The sequence below is a fragment of the Leptinotarsa decemlineata genome, unplaced genomic scaffold (genome assembly GCF_025532065.1).
Source record: "Leptinotarsa decemlineata unplaced genomic scaffold, Ldec_3_MD MMD2_tig00026282_RagTag_RagTag, whole genome shotgun sequence".
Lineage (NCBI taxonomy): Eukaryota > Metazoa > Arthropoda > Insecta > Coleoptera > Chrysomelidae > Leptinotarsa > Leptinotarsa decemlineata.
In genome coordinates, this window is record NW_027412668.1 from 4,448,359 (window position 1) to 4,471,803 (window position 23,445).

Sequence of the window (23,445 nt, forward strand, 5' to 3'; positions counted from 1 at the left end):
CTCCAAAGGAAAGGTTTGCTTTTAATTATATTAACAATAATAACAGATCGGGTCATCGGAACTATCGGGGAAGAACAAAGTCGCTGCTACGAATATGCTTTCCGTTACAATGTTTCGAAGAAATTTAGTGAAGTGTTTTTGAAGTGATCGAAGTGTGTGAGTAAGTATGTAGGTAGTATTCAGAAGTATTTTCAATTATCACCCTATTATTTGAATCCCTACTTTCCCACTCTCCTATATAAACGAAATATTTATTATATATATTATTATATATAATTTTATTATATATAGGTTATTTTGATTCTTATATAACCATAAATGGTTATTGAATAACGAAATTAGTTAGCTCCCTAACTATATTATCTATTAAAGGGGAGCTGTTGGATGTAACGCTAAAAACTCCCTAAGAATACAAAGTAGGTAGATAGTTGGCAACGCCGAAATTAAGAAATAAGTTAGAAATGATGTAAAAGAGAGGTTGTAAATAGTCGTATGATAAAATTATAAAAGTAATACCTAAGTCTCCTATTATTGAAATATATAAATAAGAAAGAGGAATCAGTAGAATTATTCACAAAACATAAAAGGAAGGTAGGTTGCACAATATCGTTTACTTGATTGAACTATACCTATTTGGAAAAGTGAAACGTCCTTCATTATTATCTATCTCTTCACAATTGACTCCCATGTATTGAATGACACTAATGAAATATTTTTTAGTGAAAAGTAGGTAGGTATCTACTAAAAACCTTGTGCATTGTTTGTCCTCGAACCCAACGAAGCTTGTCAATTACAGACACACAAACCCATCAGAGCTGCGATTTAAAAGCCCTCCACGAATCTCGTACACATTAAAAATCGAAATTCATGATACTCGAAAAATTGTTCTCTCCAACCTCAAATCAATATGCCCAATAAAACTATATAAATATACAATATCACAGTCGAGTACAGCCCTCTCGAATCTCGAGAGCCTCACAATAGGTCGACAGAACGAATCTCGCTAAGGGCTCGGTTCCATAAGGGCGTCTTTCTCGTCGCGTACCCAACGAAATCGTCTCTGCGTAGCCGCCGTCTAAGAGAGAAAATCCCGAACCGCCCCGACCCACCTACCGGCCGTTCGCGCCTCGCGTCATTGGCGGAGGTCGTCGCGGCCACGCCCCTCCTCCGTTTCGAGTGGGCTCGTGCACCGTGGCCGCGGCACAAGGGCCATGTACACTTGGAGTACACTCTAAGAGTACGCTTAGGCGAGTTAAGCACACTTCGAGTTAAAGAGTCTTACATCAAGAGTGCTATAGCCCGATCACTGATTTATTTATATAGTTAGTCAGTTTGTTTATTGGATTCGGTTATCGGATCGAGTGGGCTCTCTTTTGAAGAACGCGTCGGCCGGCTGTGCTGCGAGTTTTCGATAAGTGTGGTTCGTCTGTCTGTCGGTGCGCGGGTTTTTCCATGAATTGACTGTGGTTTTTCTTTGTGGAGGCGCCGTGTTTACTTCGTGGTCCTGGAGTCCATGTCGGCAGGTCAGTGCAAATAAGTTCATTCTTCGTTCTTAGCAGGTGTAACGGTTCTCGTGCGTCTAGGGAATCATAACCACCCCAAGCAGCTAACGAACAAAGGTCAATAAGATCTGATCTCTTTTAAAACCGAAACAACAGCCAATAAGTAGGAGACTTCTCTACGTTACTGTGTCAGTCGTTAATTTTGTGGTCTGAAATCAAAAATGCAAACATGAATGTAATTTATATTCAGGTATTACCTAAATTCTCTTTCTCAATCGAAGTTATTATTTAGGTGATGTTATTAGTGTGAAACATAAGGTTCTAGTTATACTGTTTGTTGTCATAAATGAATAAAGAGTTCAAAATAATCTGCATGGAAAAAAATAAAGAAAAGCTGATTCTGGTTTCCTTTCGAAGCTTCGAATGATCTTTTAGATATAGTTTAAATTATCAAAAATTAAATTTAGTTGGCAAGTTCAAAAGAAAAAGAGTAGATATGATCCTCTGGATAGTAACTTTAATTAGCTGTAGGTACAGTTATAACAAAATGTCTTAAATATTCCCTATTACTTCATCTACCCGCGGGAAATATAGTCATTCCATCTAATTTTGAACTTTTCCGGAAAAGTTTCACACTCATGCTGACAACAATAGCATAAAGCTGTTTTTCTAGTGTTTTCATCAAAAATTAGTTTGACGATGTCAATTGCTTCACGTTTGAGTAGCCTTAGCCACCCTGAACAAGTTATTTGCTAGTGTGACAGTAAAAAATCGTGAAACACGTCAACAATAGTTTCCAGAGGAACTATACCTACACAATTTAAAATAATTCTTTACACTTTATCGGTTTAATGTCTTTCTTTTTTAAAATAACCTAACAACTATTAGTGATAAGCAAAAAACACCTACCTATCTATAATGATGCTGCAATTATATGAATATGACTGATTGTTTTTTTTTGTTTGAATCCACTCTCATGCTTAAACCTAACTAATTGGTTTTTCGTATTTTGAATCTTCAAAAAATGAAATGAGAGTAAGGATTTTAACGATAATCTTTTATAAGAAAATTATCTACAGAAACATTTTATAAATGTTTATACCTTAAACATACCTATAAAAAACCTACCTACATTATATAGCAGTAGGTAAACCAAATTAAATTGATATGTATTTTTTGTAATTTCATTGTATTATATTTAGGCAAAAGAAATTGCCTGAATAAACAATGATCTTGAAATCAAGTACGTAATCAAAAAAAATTCTTCAGAATATTTCCCGTTTTAGTTTATTTTTTAATTTTTTTCCCTGAAAATAATTTTAGAAATAATTGTATTTATATGTATCTAACTATGTATGTTTGGTTGAGTGGATGAATATAGCTCTAGGCATGCTGAACAACTAAAATAGAAGCAATTTATTATTAGATATTATTATAGATATCATCTGCCGAAACAATATCAACTGCACTTTTCATTTTACGAAAGTGAGCTGAGTATACACAAAACAGTTTAACGAAAGGGAAATATTTCAATTGAAATGATACATGAAATCATACATGTCGCCTCTGTTCTTGCCTGTCCAACAAAATTTTTGCACCGCGGCTGTTTTATTCAAGGCATTTCTCAACTTAGAGAGAACACATATCAGTATATCTATTAGGTTAGGTTAGGTTAGGTCCAAAGTGAGTGGGTCTATTCGACCCTCCACCGCAACCCGCAAGGGTTTATTGTGGCTCACACCTATTCACACTCGACCAAATAAACCCAGCTTCTTAACGAAGCCGATTAGTATGGTGAGTGGTCTTTCAGGTCAGATGGTAAGAGTACGGCTCTGCCGGGCTCTAAGAACCTGATTCGGTCCCCAGCGTGGCAGGCACAAACTATATGCTCTTCTGTTGCATCGTTAATGAGGTAGTCGGATAGTCAAGGTACAAGATTCCCATTTTGATACCCGCGACAACCTTTCGATATGAGGGTTTTTGCACGTCAGCTACACCTGATGATGCCTTATATTCACCCGTGCAGCGATTTTACGCCTCTGGTTTTGGTGAATCATCACTTGAGCGCAAACGTTTGCTAACTCGCTTATAGGGGGTTTGTTCCTCCACCTGAGACAGATTCTGCGTACGCCGCTCAAGAATTTGGTGCAAGGCGGTTTCATAAGGTACCCCGCTCTTGAGGAGACGACTCAGTCGTGTCCTGGCTGCACCACCAAACTTTTTTTTAGGTTCAGTTATTGGACCAGGAGTTGGGAGAGTTGAGAAACTCCGCTCATGATCTAAATTTACAGAGATATCAGTTGGAGTCGTAAGCTCGACACCCATCTCCTCTGTAAACTCGCTCCTGATCTAAATTTACAGGCAGGTCAGTTGGAGTCGTAAGCTCGACATCCATCTCCTCTGTAGACTCAGCGTCAGAAAGCATTTTTAAGTTTACTCTGCCCATAAAAGTCTCACGAGTAGCTAGGGAAAGAAGGTCAATCACGGCAGAGCCCTGCATTACCTTGACAAGGCGATGCTACGACGAGAGGGCGCCCGGTATCTCAAAGATCCCGTAGAGACAGCTAATAGGCTCAGTGTCATTCATCCTCTCGGCACGGATACACACACCTTAGGATTAAGCCATCGGCGGGATGCCATTCAGTTAGGGAATAACAGAACCACAAGTGATTCTGTCATTCCCGTATCCAGTGGGGCTACGTGGAAGCAGGCATCCGATGGCCGGTTTGCTCAACCCCCACATCCCAAGCCATTGCACTCGCCAAAGATGAACAAGGACACCCAACTCGGCTCACTATACTTATATTTAATGATTGTTGAAAGATCATGATACATTTTTTCAATCTAGTGAGGACCTGATCAGCGGTCAGTTTTTGGCTACCTTTGTCAGGTAGGTAAGCAACACAAATGTGTGGCTTAGGAAGTAGATCTTCTGTGACCAGTCAGCAGACGCTTTCCTCATTCTCTTAGGTAACCTACAGCCATCCAGATCGAAGTGTTCAGTTGTGGAATCATACTTGTGCACCATCTTCTGGAAATCCTCTTCGGCAACCATAATGACATTATGAAATGACGGATGTTCACGGTGCAAGATTCCTACCTTGAACATCGAAGCATCTATTAGTCAGCAACACCTGTCGATAACTTAGATTCATCTATGCAGGGTTTTTGCCCTTGGCTTAGGTGAATCACAGTTTAGTTGTGAGCTTGACCTCCAGGGAGAAGTTGTGCCCTCTCCTGATGCAGATTCTGCATCTGGTGCGCAAGAATTTGGTACAAGACAGATTCCTAGGGAGCCTAGCCTTCTAGGTTTGTTGACAGGTTCAAAAGTTAGAGAACTGAGAAGTTTTTGCTCTTTATCTGATTTCACAGATATTTCCGTAGATTCAAGGTTGTATTCTTTGGTAACTTCATGATCGATAAAGAGTCCAAAGAGTAGCTGTGGAGAGGAGGTCCACCACGGCAGAGTCCCGCATCGCCATAAGAAGGTTTTCTACGCCGAGAAAGGGCGTCCGGTATCTCGAAGGTTCATTAGTGACACTGAAAGGGCTCATTGTCATACATCTTTCCTCCACGAGTGACACCTCATCTATTCTAAAGTAAATAAAAGTAATTTCTACTCTGATAAACTTTCACAACACTCTCATTGAAAAAAAATTAATCATCAGTTGTACATACATCCATGGCATTATAAAATTCTCAGTTCTGATTATTCAGGTGGCAACTACGGGGAAGGCCCCGTGGTATCGGACAGAGGGGACCTGCACGGCCTGCTCCCCGAGCTCAATGGCGTCGAACTTGCTATGAGCTTGAGCCCCAAGCATCACCAGACGAGTCCTCAAGTCTTGAGTCACCTGCAACAGCTCCATCACTCCACTCCTTTCAGCGTTACTGACATCCTCAGTCCCATAGAGGAATCCTACAGGAAATTGGAATTGGCCACTAACCCGCCATCACCTTATAGGTAAGTTTTTTGATGAATCATTATTTGCTTGACAACAGTTGAGCAAATTCATTACTTCACAGTTGTGTTTGAATTATTTTCATTTGCAAGTAAGGCTTGAGGGTTGACCAATGTGTATGTACTTTTTAATATTCGTCGAACATTTGTACGACTTACACCCATCGCAGTGATTAATTTCTTATACTAAGCATAGCTTTACATTCGAAATAATATAATGGTTTTTATTCAAAATCGTTTTGAATTTTGTATTTCACCGAAAACAAGCTGTTGGTGTTGAAAAACTCCTTTTTTCCTAAATGACCCGACCCATTTTTAAAAGCAAAGCAGCAAGCGATAGGGAATCGAAAACCCTTCTATAAACATTCGTGGGAGACACCCTTGCTTGAAAGAATGTTTTTTTGCAATGGTTTCAAAGTTAAAACTTGTCTCCGATTAGTTTGATAGTCTTTGAGAGCCATAGAGTAGTAGAAGAAAAATTACTTTAAGGTCTACAAAAACTGGAGACGGCGGATATGTGTTGCTTTTTGCTAACTTACTGCTAAATGCTAAATTTAATGATGTATCTTATGCATGATAATATTAATTTGTAACGTGCAACCTGGCCAAAGCTGGATACTTTCAATTTCTTAAGAATGCCTTTCGGGTTTGAAAATGCTCTGTCGACTGAGCAAGTGTTTGGCAAATTCAAAATACGTTAATGCATTGAGATGTATTAGATATCAGATATTTGCCATTTTAAACTTTCAATGTATTAATATTTTGTTTCAGATAAACTTCCACGTATGTTAAATCTGACAATATTAATTTGCAACGTTCAACCTCGCCAAAACTGAATAATTCTAATTCTCAAGAATGCCTTTCGGGTTTGAAAATGCCCTGTCGACTGAGCAAGTGTTTGGCAAATTAAAAAAAACAATGCACTGAAATCTATTAGATATTTGCCATTTTGAACCATGAATGAATTATTATTTTGTTTCAGATCAACTTCCAGTGGAAGTAGCTTGAACTCTCCTGGAATTGGTGGTACTAGCAGCGGCTGCAGTATGAACGGCGGTTATCCCGTGATGGGACAGTTCGGAGGCGGGCAGTATTGCCCCGTTTCTGAAAATTTAGGATTGGCACCTCACTATTCTTCCGGATGGTACCAGAGTTCAGCAGCTGATCCTCGATTTGCAAGTAAGATATAATTTTTATTGGAGTTTTTCGAATTTAATGTTACCATTACTGAGATTAGCCCTAATCTCGATATTCGTGTCTTTCTGATTGAATGCAAACATTCGTTTTTCTTTTGTAGAGAAATAGGGTGCTGTAAGTACAAAAGTAGGTGTTTTATCTTGTAAGGCGTAAGTTATAGATGATGCTTGTGTAATGATTCGTTTTCCCAATTTACATTCTTTCAAAAGAGAAACCGATCATTCAAAAAACCCTAGTGAACGAATTATCGAAATTATTTTTGTAGCCAGATTGGAACAACTGTCTTTTTTACTCACGTAGAGTTCGAGCTCAATTAACCTAAAACGTGTTTTGCAATTATTACAATGGATAAAAGTATTGAACAAAGAATCTTACATTTTGCATTGCAAATGAAATTTCATGTGCCAAATCGCTGAAAATGTTGCATTCGTCTTACGGTGAATAACTTTATAAAAACATGTGAGAGTGAGTGGTACAGTATATTTAAAAGCGGTCAAAATGTGGTGGAAGATTTGCCTCGCTCTGGTCGGCCATCAATATCCTCAACTGAACTTAATATCGCTAATGAAAGGAAATGGTGACTGAAAATCGTCGTTCAAGTCTAAGAGAGAAGAAATTCCTACATCTTACGGATCAGTTCGTACAATTTTAAAGTATTTTGTAATCATGAATAAACAGCTCAACAAATTTTATCGAACAGTCACCGTATTCACCTGATATGGCTCCGGACTATTTTTCTTTTTACAAAACGCAAATTACCACTTCGAGAAACCCGTTTTCAGACGATTGATTACATGGAATTTGCAGCGAGTACTGAAGTCGAGTAAGGCGATGCAGTAAATTTAGACGAATAATTCATACTTTGCGTTTATTCAACCAATTCCCGATACTTTCTTGACAAAGTAGTGCATACATTGAGTATGGCAAATTATTATAGTATCACATATCACTAGCCCTATTCAGGAAAAGCCACAACAATCTACCTACCACCACCAATTCGGCATATCACACATACAGTGAGAAACGGAACACTGCCCTCCGGTTGCCCGTCATCATTGTCAATAGGATCGTTTTAATACCACGGAACGCCCCGGTGACACGTTGCCCGTATCGGGTTACCAAAGCTAAATATTTCGCTACCCGGAGATACCGCGTCGGGAGGATTCCAGAGTAAAGTGCCCCGTATCGATTACATTCTCTGTTCAACCGCTAGGCATTCCCATTATGCCACTTTAGACACACGCACAGTCGATATACATCTCCGAGTTGAGTACACAATCGGCGGAATCCTAGAGGGTTGATGGTGTTTATTTGAAATTTCATTCTGCGATCGGCAAAACGGTCTTGCTTCCGCTCTTCTCATTTTCTTTGTGTCGAAAATCTCAAATACATATGCTGCATATCACATCCAAATAGATCCCCTCATGGTTTCGGTCCACATCTGCACAGACACAGTTTTCCAATGAGAAGTTAAACTTCTTCTTGAATTCTTCTTCTTCTTGAGTTTTCTTGTGTTGCATTTCTGGTGCTTCCACTTCTGATAATTGGGAAAAGTCCTTCTTTCTGGATTGACTTTACTATTGCCTCGTTTCCAAGCTGACTATAGGAACAGTAGTTATATTGAATTGTAAGCAATTCTGTTCCAGCTGTGAGCTGAATGTAATCTTCATTAGCGTCTGTATACAGCAGGTGCCTGGCATTGATACTGCGTATGTGGTTTTCAATGCAGTAATATAAAGTTGTGTTCGTCTGTAACCTAACTTAGATCGCAGTTGATGCAACTAGGACTGAAAGAAAAACATTTATCAGCACTCCGTGTTAAGAATCTGTTTAGGAATAGCACGATAAAAGGTAAAACTTCGTTAATCATCATCTCGCATAAGTTTTGATTTGTGAGGGTGAGAGATAACAGCATAAAAATAAATTTACAATAATGTATACTTATGAATGCGGAAGTCACTCACCTAACACTCACTCATTCATCTTTGTTTCTTCGTACTGGTGAGTCCTAGGAAGCTAAAGTTTGGTATATAGGTGCTTCTTAAGTCTTAGACGCGCACTAAGAAAGAATTTTCAGATATTTCAAATGGGGCACCCCCATGAGGGTTTCTCTGTACCGCTATATTTTCAGAGGCTGAAATTTTGTATGTAGGTTCTTTTTATGTTGTAGATGTGCAACAAGAAATATTTTTAAATATTTCAACTGGAACATCAGCCGCGGAGGAAAAAGGTGGAGATCAAATCGCGAGGTGTAGTTTTTGAAAAGAATATCATGAAATTTCAACAGCTTCCTTTCGAAAGTTAGTACTAACTGACAAAGCGGTGAATGCAGTAAGAATAGCGCCATCTATGTGTTAGGCCCGATACTTTTCAGCCCAGGTAGTAGTTACATGTGCTGGAATTTCATAAATGAAATAAATACAAAAGAAGACTCAAATAAGTTTCAGCTATCACTGAAAAATTACCAATCTCAAAAGCGATATATTTCATTCATCTTCACATCAAAATGAAATGACTTCACCAAAACATTATTGACGGAACAAAAAATATACTAAACTTCCATCAAAACACAACGCCGATCAAATCCGGGAGCAGTTTATCACCCCATAATATTCTTCAACATGCATAAGTGATACTACAGGGATGTTGGTATGTAAACAGGAAGCAGATGATGATTGATGGGAAGCGACGGGAAAATCGGAGCGTGCTTCGGAGAATATACGGGCCCCGTAAACGAGTTCTGGTAGGAAGTGAAAGTGCAAGAAAGGATTTTCGAAGGAGGGTGATGAAGATATTCGACGATATTATTGAATTACAACACAAATCAGATTTCGGAAACCAAAATGAATAATGGTTTAAAAAAAATGAGAAGTACCTAGGTTAGGTTCGTCCATGGACGTCACAACTATTTAGAAAGAGAATATTGAGGACAGCATTATTGGAAAATGATGGAATGCTTTATTTCTGTTGATCCTTCCTCAATGAGCTACAGAAAGAAACAATTTGTGGAAGATGAAATAATTTAAATCATATGTTATTCCAGCTTTCACAGTCAATCTCTAATGTGAACGAAAAGGTATCTAATAGCTGTCTATGGTTTTGTGTAACTGAGCGAATTGAGATGAACGCGTTTTTATATTGTTTTGCCCGATAATGTCGGTATGGAAATTGAAGCTCATATTTTTTTGTTTATTTTCACTATGCCATAGGAATTAGCGGCAACATGAATCCTAAAACATTTACCACCTCCGCCATTTTGATAACGTACTAATTGAAACACCACCTATTATAAACAGATAAAAAGTCATCTTCATTGTCATTCGCCATACAACAATAAACTAGTCAATATAATTTACATTTACGTTTGAAGACACGAAGAACTGTATGGCTATATGAATTGAAGGGGTGATATTTTTTAGGAGTGATTAATTTTTGGGAAAGAAAGTTTTTGGCTTTCTACTACCTACTCCATCTTGATACAAAATAAGAAGGATGAGGGAGTCTTCCAAAGAAAGGAAGGAAGTAACTCTATACACGGATGTGTAGATCATGCAAAGAAGTAACTTTCAGACACAAACTGAAAGAAAGTCCTCCTGAAACAGCTACTTTCATATAAACATTGAATTATACGAAAGAAAAAACTCTTTCGAAACAAATACTTCTATATGAACACTGAATTATACAGAAGATACTTTTCTCTACTCAATTTGTATTTCAAATATTCGTTGTGGAATAAAAATCAGATATTATTCACATGAGTTCTACTTTAAATGAATGGTAACAAATTGCACTTACATAGAACACTGCCATCCTCACTGGTATACACCGATGTTTCGCCTTAAGACACTTGCCCTAAGGCTCTTCAGTACCAAATTGGATAACATTATAGAAAATACACACACTTCATTCATGAATTACGATTTTTTAATGTCACGGAATAAGCTTGATCTGCTTATGTCATCGATGACATCGTAATGACATTCATTCACTTATTTGATTTAATCCCAGTTTTCAACTTCTTCATCATTATATAGAAAGTGAAAAACTTATGAACAAAAGGAAGAAAATAATTGAATAAGTACATCATATATGTACAGAATTTCGTTTAGATTTACAAACTGGAAAACAATTGATTCCAAAACAACTACTTTCAAATATATGAACAATGAATTACATAGAAATACATTTTACACCGTTGGATTCTTTGATGAAATTGATGTAGGGCCAAAATCCTCACGGGTAAAATTTAGGTCAAACTATATCTTCGTTAAGTGAGAAATGGGGAGAACTCATTATTCTATAAATCAGCCAGTAGGAATACTCCTTTAACGTCTATATCGTTGTTTCTCCTGGTTAGAATTGAGAGGTACGCTAACCCTAGACATAAATACTTAGTTGACCTTGAAATGACTCTGAGAATGAGGTTCAAGATCCAATAAATCAACCGTCAGATATTTCTTATTGAAAGTGACCTAGGGTCGAAACCCTTACGAGGGAAACAAACTCCTTCTACATCTATGTCGTTGTTTCTCCTGGTTAGAATTGAGAGGTAGGCTAACCCTAGACATAAATACTTAGTTGACCTTAAAATGACTTTGAGAATGAGGTTCAAGATCCAATAAATCAACCGTTAGAGATTTCTTATTGAAAGTGACCTAAGGTCGAAATCCTTACGAGGGAAACAAACTCCTTCTACATCTATGTCGTTGTTTCTCCTGGTTAGAATTGAGAGGTACGCTAACCCTAGACATCTACCCTACCTTGAAATGACTCTGAAAATGAGGTTCAAGACCAAATACAATTGACCGTTAGCTTCTTTGTTGAAAGTGAACTAGGGTCGAAATCCTTACGAGGGAAACAAACTCCTTCTACGTCTATGTAGTTGTTTCTTCTGGTCAAAATTGAGGGTAACGTTAAACCTAGACATAAATACGAGTACATAGTTGACCTTGAAATGACTTTGAAAATGAGGTTAAAGATCAAATCCGTTTTTATTCCTTGTTGAAAGTGATATGGGGCGTGATTCTTTTCGTTCTTCACTAGACTCGCGAGATAAATATGGGTTTACATACTTTTTCCTCACTTCAGTTTTCTAATAAATCTCGATGTAATAGGAAATAGACATATATCTATCTATGACACCCGAACAAATAGGAGTGATTGTGAACCTAGCGATATTTGTAGAACAATATAATATTTTAGTCCGTCAGCTGTCCTCTTCTACAATAGAAACACATATCCTCCAATGTTTATATAAGAGTGCCCCTACTTCGATACTTCTAAAATTGATGCAAGGGACATTTACAGAATAAATATTTGCTCTTCGTATCCTTGCGAATCATATATTTGATGTGAACGATGGGAGCAGAGGGAACTGAATAAAAATATCATTTTTAAAGATGGTTAAACGAAATCTCAAATAGATATTCCGTAAACCAGGATTTCTATGGTACAGAAAAAGTATAACTTCCATTGATAATAGTTTATCTTACTGTTTTCAAATATCGATAAAAATATGTAATTTTGGGAATTTTTATATTAATTTCTTCGAAGCTTACTACATTTTGGAAGCACAAGGAGAGGTAAACGCGGATTTTCTGTCAAAACCTTTCTGTTTGTGTTCCGTTTCCCTTTCAGCGTATGAAACGTGTATAGTAATAATGATATACAGAGGAGTTTGTTTCCCAAATCGTACGTTTCATGGTTGTACTTCCCCCGACAACAGGAACGCCGTGGACCTTCGAGTTTAGCGTGTCTCTTCAAAAAATATCTATTAAAATCTGTTTTTCCGTGAAACAGCTGTCACCCCCCTACCAACGACAACCCTCAGAAAGCGAAACTTGTGCGAGCTAACGAGGTCTTACCTTTTAACGTGTGATTCCTAACATTGGTTAGACGATAGGAAGTGAAAATCGATCGTCAGTCCTTGCTTTTCGAACCACCAATTCACACAGCGGTCGATTGAGTGAGTAGAGCAAAGCACCCACGTTAATCCACTGGGTACCCTCCCACCCACATGACAGAATAGCTCCATCCAGTAAGATGAAGCCTGCAAAGTCATCTAGAGTTCGGACTCCCTTCTCTGCATGGTTCGCGACCATGAGAGAGCAGGAATTGGAGCATGTTTTCAAAGATAGCTGTCCAAGCAGATGATTAATTTAGTTTTGTTTTTGTCAAGTTGGTTGTTCTGATTATTGGTGTCCTTGATGGTGAAATGATGTCCTCTCTGCCCTCGAATTTCGAAATCTTGCTGGATGGCCGCACTAAGGCAGACAAATGCAGGTGCTCAGCGCACATGATTCTCGGACCCACGGGGAGGAGAATAGTGGATTATAATAATGATAATGCGTTCATTACCTGAAAACAATGTGGTTATACAATTCATACATTTTAATAAACACTGAGAGATCACATAGACCGTGATTTTTGAGAAAAAATTGTGCTCGACATACATGACTTGTAACGCCATTGTCATAATAACGTTATACAGATACACAATTGAATACGGGATTATAAATCTAACAGTAATTTCCGTTAGATATAACAATCGAAAAATTGAAAGTTGATAATTTACAGTTCACTTGCACGATTTGTTGTAATGTTCTAGAGATGATGTCCTAGTTGGTGAATTCTGTCGAGATAAATTGCTTGGTTGCAATGATTTTCTCGTATTCTATTATATACGTATGATTGTTAGATGTCGACTATTTTGTTCAAAAACTTCCTTCTTTGTTCTCCGTTGTAATGGTTGTTTTATCAGATAGTAACATGTAATGTAAGCAAGTGAATAATGTAAAAGTAAAAACGACTTTCTTATCATATCAATTGAAACTGATATGTCACATTTCTAATTTCATAACAATGTAATTTTTTTAATTTAATTTCTCCGTTGGATATATTGAGTGCAATCTCATGAAAATATAAATATCTGACATCCAAAACTTCTGCAATTTGAAATAGTGAATTGGGAATGTTCCTCCTGAGGAAAATCGAGTAGTTTTCATAAAAGAGATCTAAAACAACGCATTTTAAACTTATCATTTCAACCTTTTTCTTTAAAAAAATATGTAAATACTTAAAAAAGAGGAATGAAATAATGCATTCAACATTTAAAGGGATTCGTTTCTATTTCACCATTTGGCAACATCGGTTATAGCTAATAAAGGACAATGAATCTGTACCTGTATGAGACAAACAAAGATGACATATTTCAGAGGCGTGCTGTTCTGTTTACTTATGTTCCGAGTTCCGAGACATTCTGTGACATATGACCTAACCTATCTTCCTCTATATAAATAAATAACAAAACAACTGTTGTTTATGTGGCTTGCGGAGGTGGTATTGAACTATAATTTATATTTTGCCTGAATTGTTGATTTATAAAGATAATTTTCCTTTTTTGAAGTAGAATATTTAGGTACGTATAAATTATTTCAACTTGATATAGGCGCTGTTGCCAATATGTGAATTAGAAACAAATCTCTTTAAAAGTTAAAAACCCAACATTTGAAACATGAATTTGAATACTTTTCGAAGTGAATTTGAAAAACTCATGAATTAAACTCAACTTTATTATGTCCAAACTTGTTCTTTAATCTTTCATAAACCCTCATTTTTGTAACATGATGGCACGTATATATGTTAGGGGATCAGTTTGCTCAGAACACGAGTCGATTTATATGTGTTGTTTCTCCTCTTGTTGTGTTCCGTGTTTGTGAATCTCTAGTTATTGTTCCATGTCATCTCGATTTCATCTCTTTATATAATTTTGACAGTTGATTCACCTTCCTCATTTAATCCATTTCGGATATTTTCTTTATGAGTCGTTTTCATGTATTGGTTGACGATTTTGATGTTGATGAGTGGGTATAAAGGTTTCAAGCCGGCCATAGTTCAATTTCTGAGAAATTTGATGTTATACATTTCTCCTTTTTTCTACTATATGAAAAAAATATGTTTTCATTATCAATATGTCATTGTGACTATTTGTTTCATTAGTAACATGAATAGATTTTCTTTTCTCCGTTATAAAATAAAATATTTTCTTCTCCGTGAAAGTATTTTACACTGCGTTGTATCAACTATTGTTACGTTGTTCTTCTATTGTCTTGTTGTTTAGAATTTTAAATATTAGCTGATGATGAAACTACATAGATTCGAAACATGTACTGATTGATGGTTTTACCGCTCTAACATCTGATGGTGACATTGAATTGTGGAGACGACTTTGAGTTTTTATTCTTTGCAAATTTCAGTATGTAATTATGGTCTAAAAACTTGATAATAACTATTCCAATGATTTATCATTTAATTCAGTTCTATTTTCACTTTATACTATTTTTCAAATATTCTCGTTCAAGACATTCTTCCACAAGATTGCCTTCTTTTGATTGTTCAGCGATTTAGTGACACAAATTTCCTGTAGAACTAAAAACAAATTTACTAAGTATATCTCGCTACTAATCTCTTCTGATCTAAGTATAACTTCTCACCTCGCGAATATCGGAAAATAATATTTACCCACCGCATACTCACCTACCAGGATGACAAAATAAATATCCTTGAATTATAAATAGATCGTTTATTCGATACACAATATGTCATTACTGGTAAGTAATTACACATTCCGTCTATTTGCTTTCGACTCGGCTCCCAACCACGGTTGTTATACGAAGGGGGCCCTGCACGTTCGTCAGCTACTGTATTGTCATAGGATTTCGAGTGCTCAGCAAACAGACGAGCTTAGTGTATTTGCCGGGCTGTCAGTTAGGCAGCATGGCCGGCCGGGCGGGCGACCCAACGTTTCTCTTCTTCTTCTTCTTATTTATTTTTGCCGCGATGCCTTACTTCCCAAGGAAGCGACGGCTTTATGAATAGTCTAGAAAATTATAACGGAAATATTCTAACGTCGTCTAAGGTTAGTGACAAGGAAATATGAATTTATTCTCCAGCCATTCAAATTCAATGCGAATCGCTACCGTCACACAGGCACCGCTTCTTTAGTGAACTTGAAATGAAATTGAAACGACAGCCTTCTCTCTGTCTGGTTTTTTCAACTAGACTGTTGTCTAGTTGAAAAAACCAGACATCACCAGAAGATGGCAAATGAGACTTTGCCGAAACGTTGTGAAAATAATCCTTATGGGGAGAAAAAAACACAGAATACGGAGCGAAACCCGAGAAAACAGCTCATCATACTTTATCCGTGAGAATCTTCGAGTTAACATATATATATATATATATATATATATATATATATATATATATATATATATATATATATATAATATATATATATATATATATATATATATATATATATATATATATAATATATATATATATGTATAAGAAAAAAGATACATTCCCCCAGAGATTGATTCTAAACATGGGTATAACACTAGACACAAAAATAACTTTATAGTGCCGTTAACAAAACTTCTGAGGAAATATATATATTTTTTTCTCATCTATTTATGTACTTATTTACTTTTGATTATCTGTTATATATAACCGTTTGTATGTATTTTATGCGGTGTTTGCTATTCGTTTGTTGATGGGATATGCACTTTGTATGAAACCCTTCCTTTGACTTTTTCCATACAGCCTATACTGTCTCAAGGAAATAAAATCATACTATTACTATTATTTTTTCCACCGTAGTGTGCGCTGGTCAGGCCCTATCCCCCGAAGCCCCGATACATTCGGGAGGGCGCGCCAGCATTATCAACCAATGACCACCCCCCACACCGTGGGGTAAGTGATTATTGGGTCCGAGAATCATGTGCCCTGAGCAATCGCAGTGAGCCAAGAATGACAGCCTTCCACAGGACTCCAATAATCAGAACATCATCTATTATAGACAAGAATATGTATGTGAATTTAATAAATTGATTCATTGATTGGACAGAAGCTGGGTTATTTGGTCGAGTGTGAATAGGTATGAGCCACAACAAACCCTTGCGGGTTGCGGTGGAGGTTTGAATATACTCAGTCACTTTAGACCTAACCTAACATAACCTATAGGTATATGTAGACGCAGCAAACTGTCAAAAATCTTTTTACTCTTGACATTTTCCCTGCAATAATCACGTGGCTTTATGTTGAACATCAATATAACAATTCGTTTGTTTGAAGGTGATAGACAATGTTTCATGATGAATTTCACTAGTTCGGACTTCCATTGTCTAATATGTAAAACGATTTGAAACCCCCGAAACAACTGAAGAAGAAGAATTAAAAATAAATTGCTGAAAATAACAATTATATTAGGCAAAAATAACCTGAAATGAAATAATAGTGAAATAAAATACAAGTAAAATTAAAACGATTGAACAAAAAATAAAAAAATACAAATAAATATAAATATAAATATTTATTTATATTTATATTTATTTGTATTTCTTTATTTTTTGTTCAATCAAATAAATATAAATATCTATTTATATTTATTTTTATTTCTTTATTTTTTGTTCAATCGTTTTAATTTTACTTGTATTTTATTTCACTATTATTTCATTTCAGGTTATTTTTGCCTAGTATAATTGTTATTTTCAGCTATTTATTTTTAATTCTTCTTTTCCAGTTGTTTCGGGGGTTTCAAATCATTTTACATATTAGACAATGGAAGTCCGAACTAATGAAATAAAAATTCGTTTTTGGGTAATATTTACATATTCTAACATGATGTGAAATGATAATGCAGAGTATAGGTACTAATGCATAATAAACTTGGATCGAATAGTCTCATGAAGTTCAAACCTCAATTGCAAAGTAGGATTTGGAGAGCTTGTTTCATGTTATGGAAAATGATACTGGTTTGCTCATAGACTGAGTTAGGGGTATATGAGTATAATCAAGCCTAATCGGTCCCAAACTCTCTTTACATTTGCAGAAAAAAGAACAATTCAAAAAGCAAGAATTCTAATTGGCCGCGTGTCTTTTGACCAATAAAATTGATCTGTTGAAATCTGTTTTTCCGTTAATCAGCTGTTAATCGTAACTAAGTATTGAAAAGAAATAACTACAATCCTTCTACTTTTCCAAGAACTTTATAGAAATAATTTTAAAAATGACTATAAATGAAAGGGGAACGAAAATATTGAATTTGATGACACAGTTTTTTATTTTGCAAAAAAATCCAATGCTTTTCATTTTAATTCTTTAAATTTTATATGATTAATGGTATTACCTCAGAAGATTTTGTTGGATCAGTTCGAGTGTAATCAATTCTGTCTATACTTGACCTTATTCAACCTTCCTCTCAAGTTTTGGAAGATTCAACAGATTACTCAAGCGAGCCTATAACGCTTGAATTTAGTAGCAATATTGGAAAGAGGTATGCATGTAGGAATCGTTTTTTTTATAATAAATTGCAGTTGTACAGATTGGGGATTGTAGAATAAATTGAATATTTGAAATGATTCTTTAATCCAGTTTGCTATATTTTTTGATTTTCATAACTGTATATTATTGAATAATGCATAAAATCATAGTTTAGGTGAATATTGTAAGATCTTTCGAATTTGTGAAGTGATGTTAGATATAGAACTTATTTCCAAATATGATTTTTCCTGTACATTTTATTCCATGTGGAGAATTTTTCATCAATTGAAACGTTAACGGGTTCATATACACTTCCATAATTAAATTGATAATTATAGGCTTCGTAAATTTTACGATTTGGCAATGTTGATTAGTTCTATTGTTCCTATTGGTCAATCGAACAAGAAGCGGGAATAGGTCCGTGACGTCACAGTCCTACCACATTCGATTTTTAATAATTAATTACGGAAAAACTTACTTAGAGTACTTAGAGGGGTACTTAGATAGCAGAAACAAAGTGGACTGTTTTTCAATTCGAAATTTCTATCAACTATAAACCAAAAATCATGAAACAAGCTCATTGTAGAACCTCCAATCATTACATTCGACGAAGAATCATCGGAATTATTTGATGATAACACACCATACTTTTTGCTTGTATATAATATCTTCTCAAATAGGCATATAATTATTTATTATTACGTAAATATTTTTATAAAATGTTACAACAATATTAATTGTATATGAATAAATAAACATATTTATTAGTTTCAACAAGCAGTTTTGATTAAACTACACAGACGTACGCCACTGCAGGTACAAAACGACCCGAATGATCATAAAATCTTCAGTTCGCGACCCGTTTGCCATACAAAAGTAGAGCGGACCCGGTAAAGTATTATAAACCTGTATATACTCGCTGTGGCACATCATAACGAAATAAAAAAAAATTGAGCACCCTGTTAGTGTTTTGCAATCATCTTTCCCCAAATTATGAATAAAATTATCACACCGTAAATTTCCACCACCCCTGAACCACCCCTGTACAAACAAAACCCCTAACCTGGCGAAATAAATCAGTTTCCAGATTGATGGGCAGCACGGCCTCGGCCGCCAACATGGGTCACGGCTTGAACGCGGGCATGTCCGGGCTGGGCGCCTGCGCAGTCTCCGATTCCAAACCGATGCAGTTTCCGTTGGCGCAGCGCAGAAAGAGGCGGGTCCTCTTCACGCAGGCACAGGTGAGTGCTCGACACGCCTACCCGATTTTTTCCTTCGCGGTGGCCGCGCGAGTTGAAAATAAATGAAGGCGACGCGAAGCGACGGGCGCGTTTTTTGACGTTTGGATTGGAATAGTGAGGACCGATTTTGAAATTTGTTGAGTGAGTAGGTGGTGAAATGGGGTGACTGTTTTTATATTATAGTATTGAGGGTAATTATATCAATTTTTTTATCACCACTATAATTCACTTCTTAGTTGTTTCATAATAATAGTAATGCTAGGAAGTAAACATTAAAAGTTAATATCATTTAAAGAAATAATTTCCTAACTGAAATATTTTGAAATTTAAGCCCTTCGTTGGGCGCCTTCTTGAAATATTATCCCGAACTTGATTTTATAAGAAAATAAATCAGTCCGGATCATGGATATTTGAGGATTTATGAAAATTTTAATAACCAATATTCTCACAGCCAAAAAATGATTCCAACTTATCAATAAGTACATTTATAAAGTGTAGTTATTTTTCTATTTTTCGTACAGATGATTCTTTTTGAAATAAATACTTAATTTCATTGGAAGAAATCTGTGTTCAAGTCAAATTTGAAGTAACTGATTTTTTTTCGAAACTTTCAGAAACTAATTGTAATGCTTTTAACTACTTACCTGGTTTTCTGGTCATTTCACTACCCAAGTTGCATATTCACATTCAAATATGTATATTATAAGAATAATATTTTATATACTTACTCAAGCTACATCCTTTCATGGGTATCTTCAAATTTTGGGAACCAGAAAAATTCGCAGGGGGGCAAATCTGGTAAAAACAGTGGCTGAGGTGTTGTTTTTGGTCAAAAAATTGCGAACAAGCAATGACTAGTGGGTAGGTCCATTATCGTGGTGCAAAATCCATGAATTGTTTTCTCACAGGAATTTTTTTTCGTGTTGCTTCTCGCAAGCGGCTGATAACTCCAAGATAATACTCATCATTGACCGTACGACCATGTGGCAAGCGCTACTCCATGGTAATCGAAGAAAAGAGTGGACAAAACCTTGACATTTAATAATAATAACACAAAAGAGTGGGGGGGGTTTAGCCTATGGTTATCTTCCACCGATTCTGCTTAATAATAAAATTTACATAAGATAACATAAAAATAACATATGATATTGCCATAATATAATTCAATTTTCTTCAAGCACACATAATTATAAAGAAAGAATATGGTAAAAATACACTTCAAAATGCAGAAAAGCAAAGGAAACTACTACATTACTCGAAACGATTCAGCAAAGTTGATTTCCAATGATGTTTCACTTCACATAGAAATGAATTCAGGAAAAGAATAATCCTGTTCAAGTAACGGTGCCAGATCGAACTTGGCCTGCTGTTTTTGGTCTTGTTTATCCTGGGCTTTTCCGTTGGACATTGGGAATAGTAAGCAATTTGAATAACATTCGAATTGCTTACTATTCGCAGCTATGCCTTATACAGGGTGTCCCTGGACTTCCTCTTTTCCTCTCGGGAATGTATAGATGGGGTCAAAATATCACCAGTACTTCAAATAACTTTTTTTCCTACAATCCTTCGTTACCAAGTAACGGGCCCTCGAAGTTACAAAATGAAAAATGTTTTTCTTTGATAACTTTTCAAGTGAATATTCAAAATCATCCAAATTTTGGTAATTGACTAAACAAATGAATTCCTTCGATGAGCTTTCATGCAGGAGTCAGTTGTTTTGCTACAAAGTCAGGAACGGACTACCCCCGATGGTCCATACCCCAAAACTTTGAAATGACAGATATTTTTCAATATTTTTCAACAAATTAAGGTTACTTGGACAATTTTATGAATAAAAGTACTCGTGTGGAAAGTCGATCGGAGCAACGAGTCTTGATAAAAATGTAGTTTCACTCGACGACATCAAACCCGCTCGTCCACCATTATTTGAAATGAATAATTATCAAAGCAGAAATAATAATGATAACGTTAATTCAACAACATTTATCCTGAGATGTCTACCATTATTCGAAAATATTAGTTTTTAAGGAAAATGGAAATGATAGGTAAAATGTTCATAACGAATTTTTATAATGCAAACACGTTTAACTAACGAAACTCAAGAGCCTCAAGAGCAAACAGAAATGAAAAATCCGCTACAGAAACTGCTCGATATGACCACCTTCTCTCTCTATACATTTTCTTAGTCTGCGAAGACACCCTCACTGTACTTGAAATAGCATTCCAGGGTCGTTTCGTATGGCTTCACAATGTAATGTTATTCTATTCAACAATGCATCTCTTGTGTGAATAGGTGTAGCGTAAACAAGGCTTTTTAGATGCCCCCACAGAAAGAAATCCAATGGATTTAAATCCGGAGACCGCGATGGCCATGAATATGGCCCACCTCTACCAATCCATCTATTGTGGAAAATATGGTTCAGATGGTCACGCACAATCAAACTAAAATGAGGAGGAGCGCCATCATGCATAAACCACATATCTCTTCGGGTTTGCAATGGAACATGTTCCAAAAGTCCATTCAAATCGTTCTGAATGAACTCCAAATAACGTTCTCCATTCAATCGGTCCTGTAGAACAAATGGTCCTATAAGATGGTTTCCTATGATACCAGCCCAAACATTCACGTTGAATTTCCGTTGGTGTTTGGTTTGCAATATTCCATGGGGATTTTCTTCGGCCCATATATGGAGATTATGAGAGTTGATAACTCCATCTCTACTGAAACCTGCTACATCAGTGAATAAAACTCGATTAATAAAAGTCATATCCTCTCTTTGCCTATCCATGAACCAATTGGCATATTCCAGTCGTGCTGGAAAATCTTGAGGTGTCATGGCATGTACCTTCTGGATGTGAAATGGGTGGAGCAGTTGTTCCCTAATTATTCTATGAATAGTGGAGTTGGATGTATGGAACTGTTCTGATAGATTTCTGATGCTCATTGAAGGATCATCAGCGACGGCTTCCGAAATATTTTCCTCCAATACAACGGTACGTACAGTCCTAGGAGCGCCCTCACCACCTCGTTTTGGCAAAACTGTACCTACAATAATATCGAAATAAAACAACGTGCTCAAATTAATTATCAATTATTACATACGTGTCTCCCTCAAGCTGCGATCGACACGCTCGAATGTTTCTCTTGACGGTACCTTTCGATTGGGAAAATGCTCGGAATACAGACGACGAGCTTCTGCAGCATTACAAAATGCTCGTCCATAAAATACATGCATATCTGCATATTCATTGAATGTAAACTGTTCGGCCATATCAAAAAAATTCAAAATATCCTATAGAATATTGACAATACAATGATAGTCATATGACAACGCACCACTCAACAAAACAAAATCGCATTCCAGTTTCTCATTTTTTATCAAAACTTTCTAAAAGGTTTTTTTGTCAACATCTGTGAAAGAAATGGAACATAATTATTCCCTGGATATTTTTCACCTGATCATGTGCAGCCGTTTTTGTAGTTCATTCGTTTGCTTTTTATTAGTATAGTAAATATTTTTTCCGATGTGCGTTTTTTCAGCTAAATTTAGATTCGTGTTAAAGAATTTCTCCCATAAAATTATAATTATCAGTGAAACTCCTCAACAGTTTAGCTGTGAAGAAGAATTTGAAACATTCGAATGTTGAGTTTCATGAGATTCAGATAACTGATCAACACGAAACGTAATTATTCCACACGTATTATGTACATACAAAATATGGAATGAATTCGATATTTCATAGTAGAGTAGCTTGTTAGTTTAAAAACATCACGAATCTACAGAACTTGATATTTCTTTTGAAAAAATATCTGCTATCACAATTGCGATATTGAAAATATTGAAAAATATCTGTCATTTCAAAGTTTTGGGGTGTGGACCATCGGGGGTAGTCCGTTCTTGACTTTGTAGCAAAACAACTGACTCCTGCATGAAAGCTCATCGACGGAATTCATTTGTTTAGTCAATTACCAAAATTTGGATGATTTTGAATATTCACTTGAAAAGTTATCAAAGAAAAACATTTTTCATTTTGTAACTTCGAGGGCCCGTTACTTGGTAACGAAGGATTTAAGGAAAAAAAGTTATATGAAGAACTGGTGATATTTTGACCCCATCTATACATTCCCGAGAGGAAAAGAGGAAGTCCAGGGACACCCTGTATAGTACCCGAAGATTTCCAGATGGCAGTCAGAGAACAAGTACTTTTTCACTCACTA

The 23,445-nt window shown here is 36.1% G+C and overlaps 1 protein-coding gene across 1 annotated transcript in view; it reads left to right on the forward strand.

Moving 5' to 3' along the window:
* The first annotated feature begins 1,387 nt into the window (after positions 1 to 1,387).
* The window catches only part of scro (scarecrow), a 63,126-nt gene continuing 41,068 nt past the window's right edge, over positions 1,388 to 23,445 (forward strand). Inside the window, exons 1-4 of the mRNA XM_074179656.1 lie at positions 1,388 to 1,523; positions 5,220 to 5,466; positions 6,446 to 6,642; positions 19,066 to 19,226. Coding sequence (XP_074035757.1) covers positions 1,514 to 1,523; positions 5,220 to 5,466; positions 6,446 to 6,642; positions 19,066 to 19,226 — 615 coding nt within the window. The 5' untranslated portion in view covers positions 1,388 to 1,513. The remainder of the gene's footprint in view (positions 1,524 to 5,219; positions 5,467 to 6,445; positions 6,643 to 19,065; positions 19,227 to 23,445) is intronic.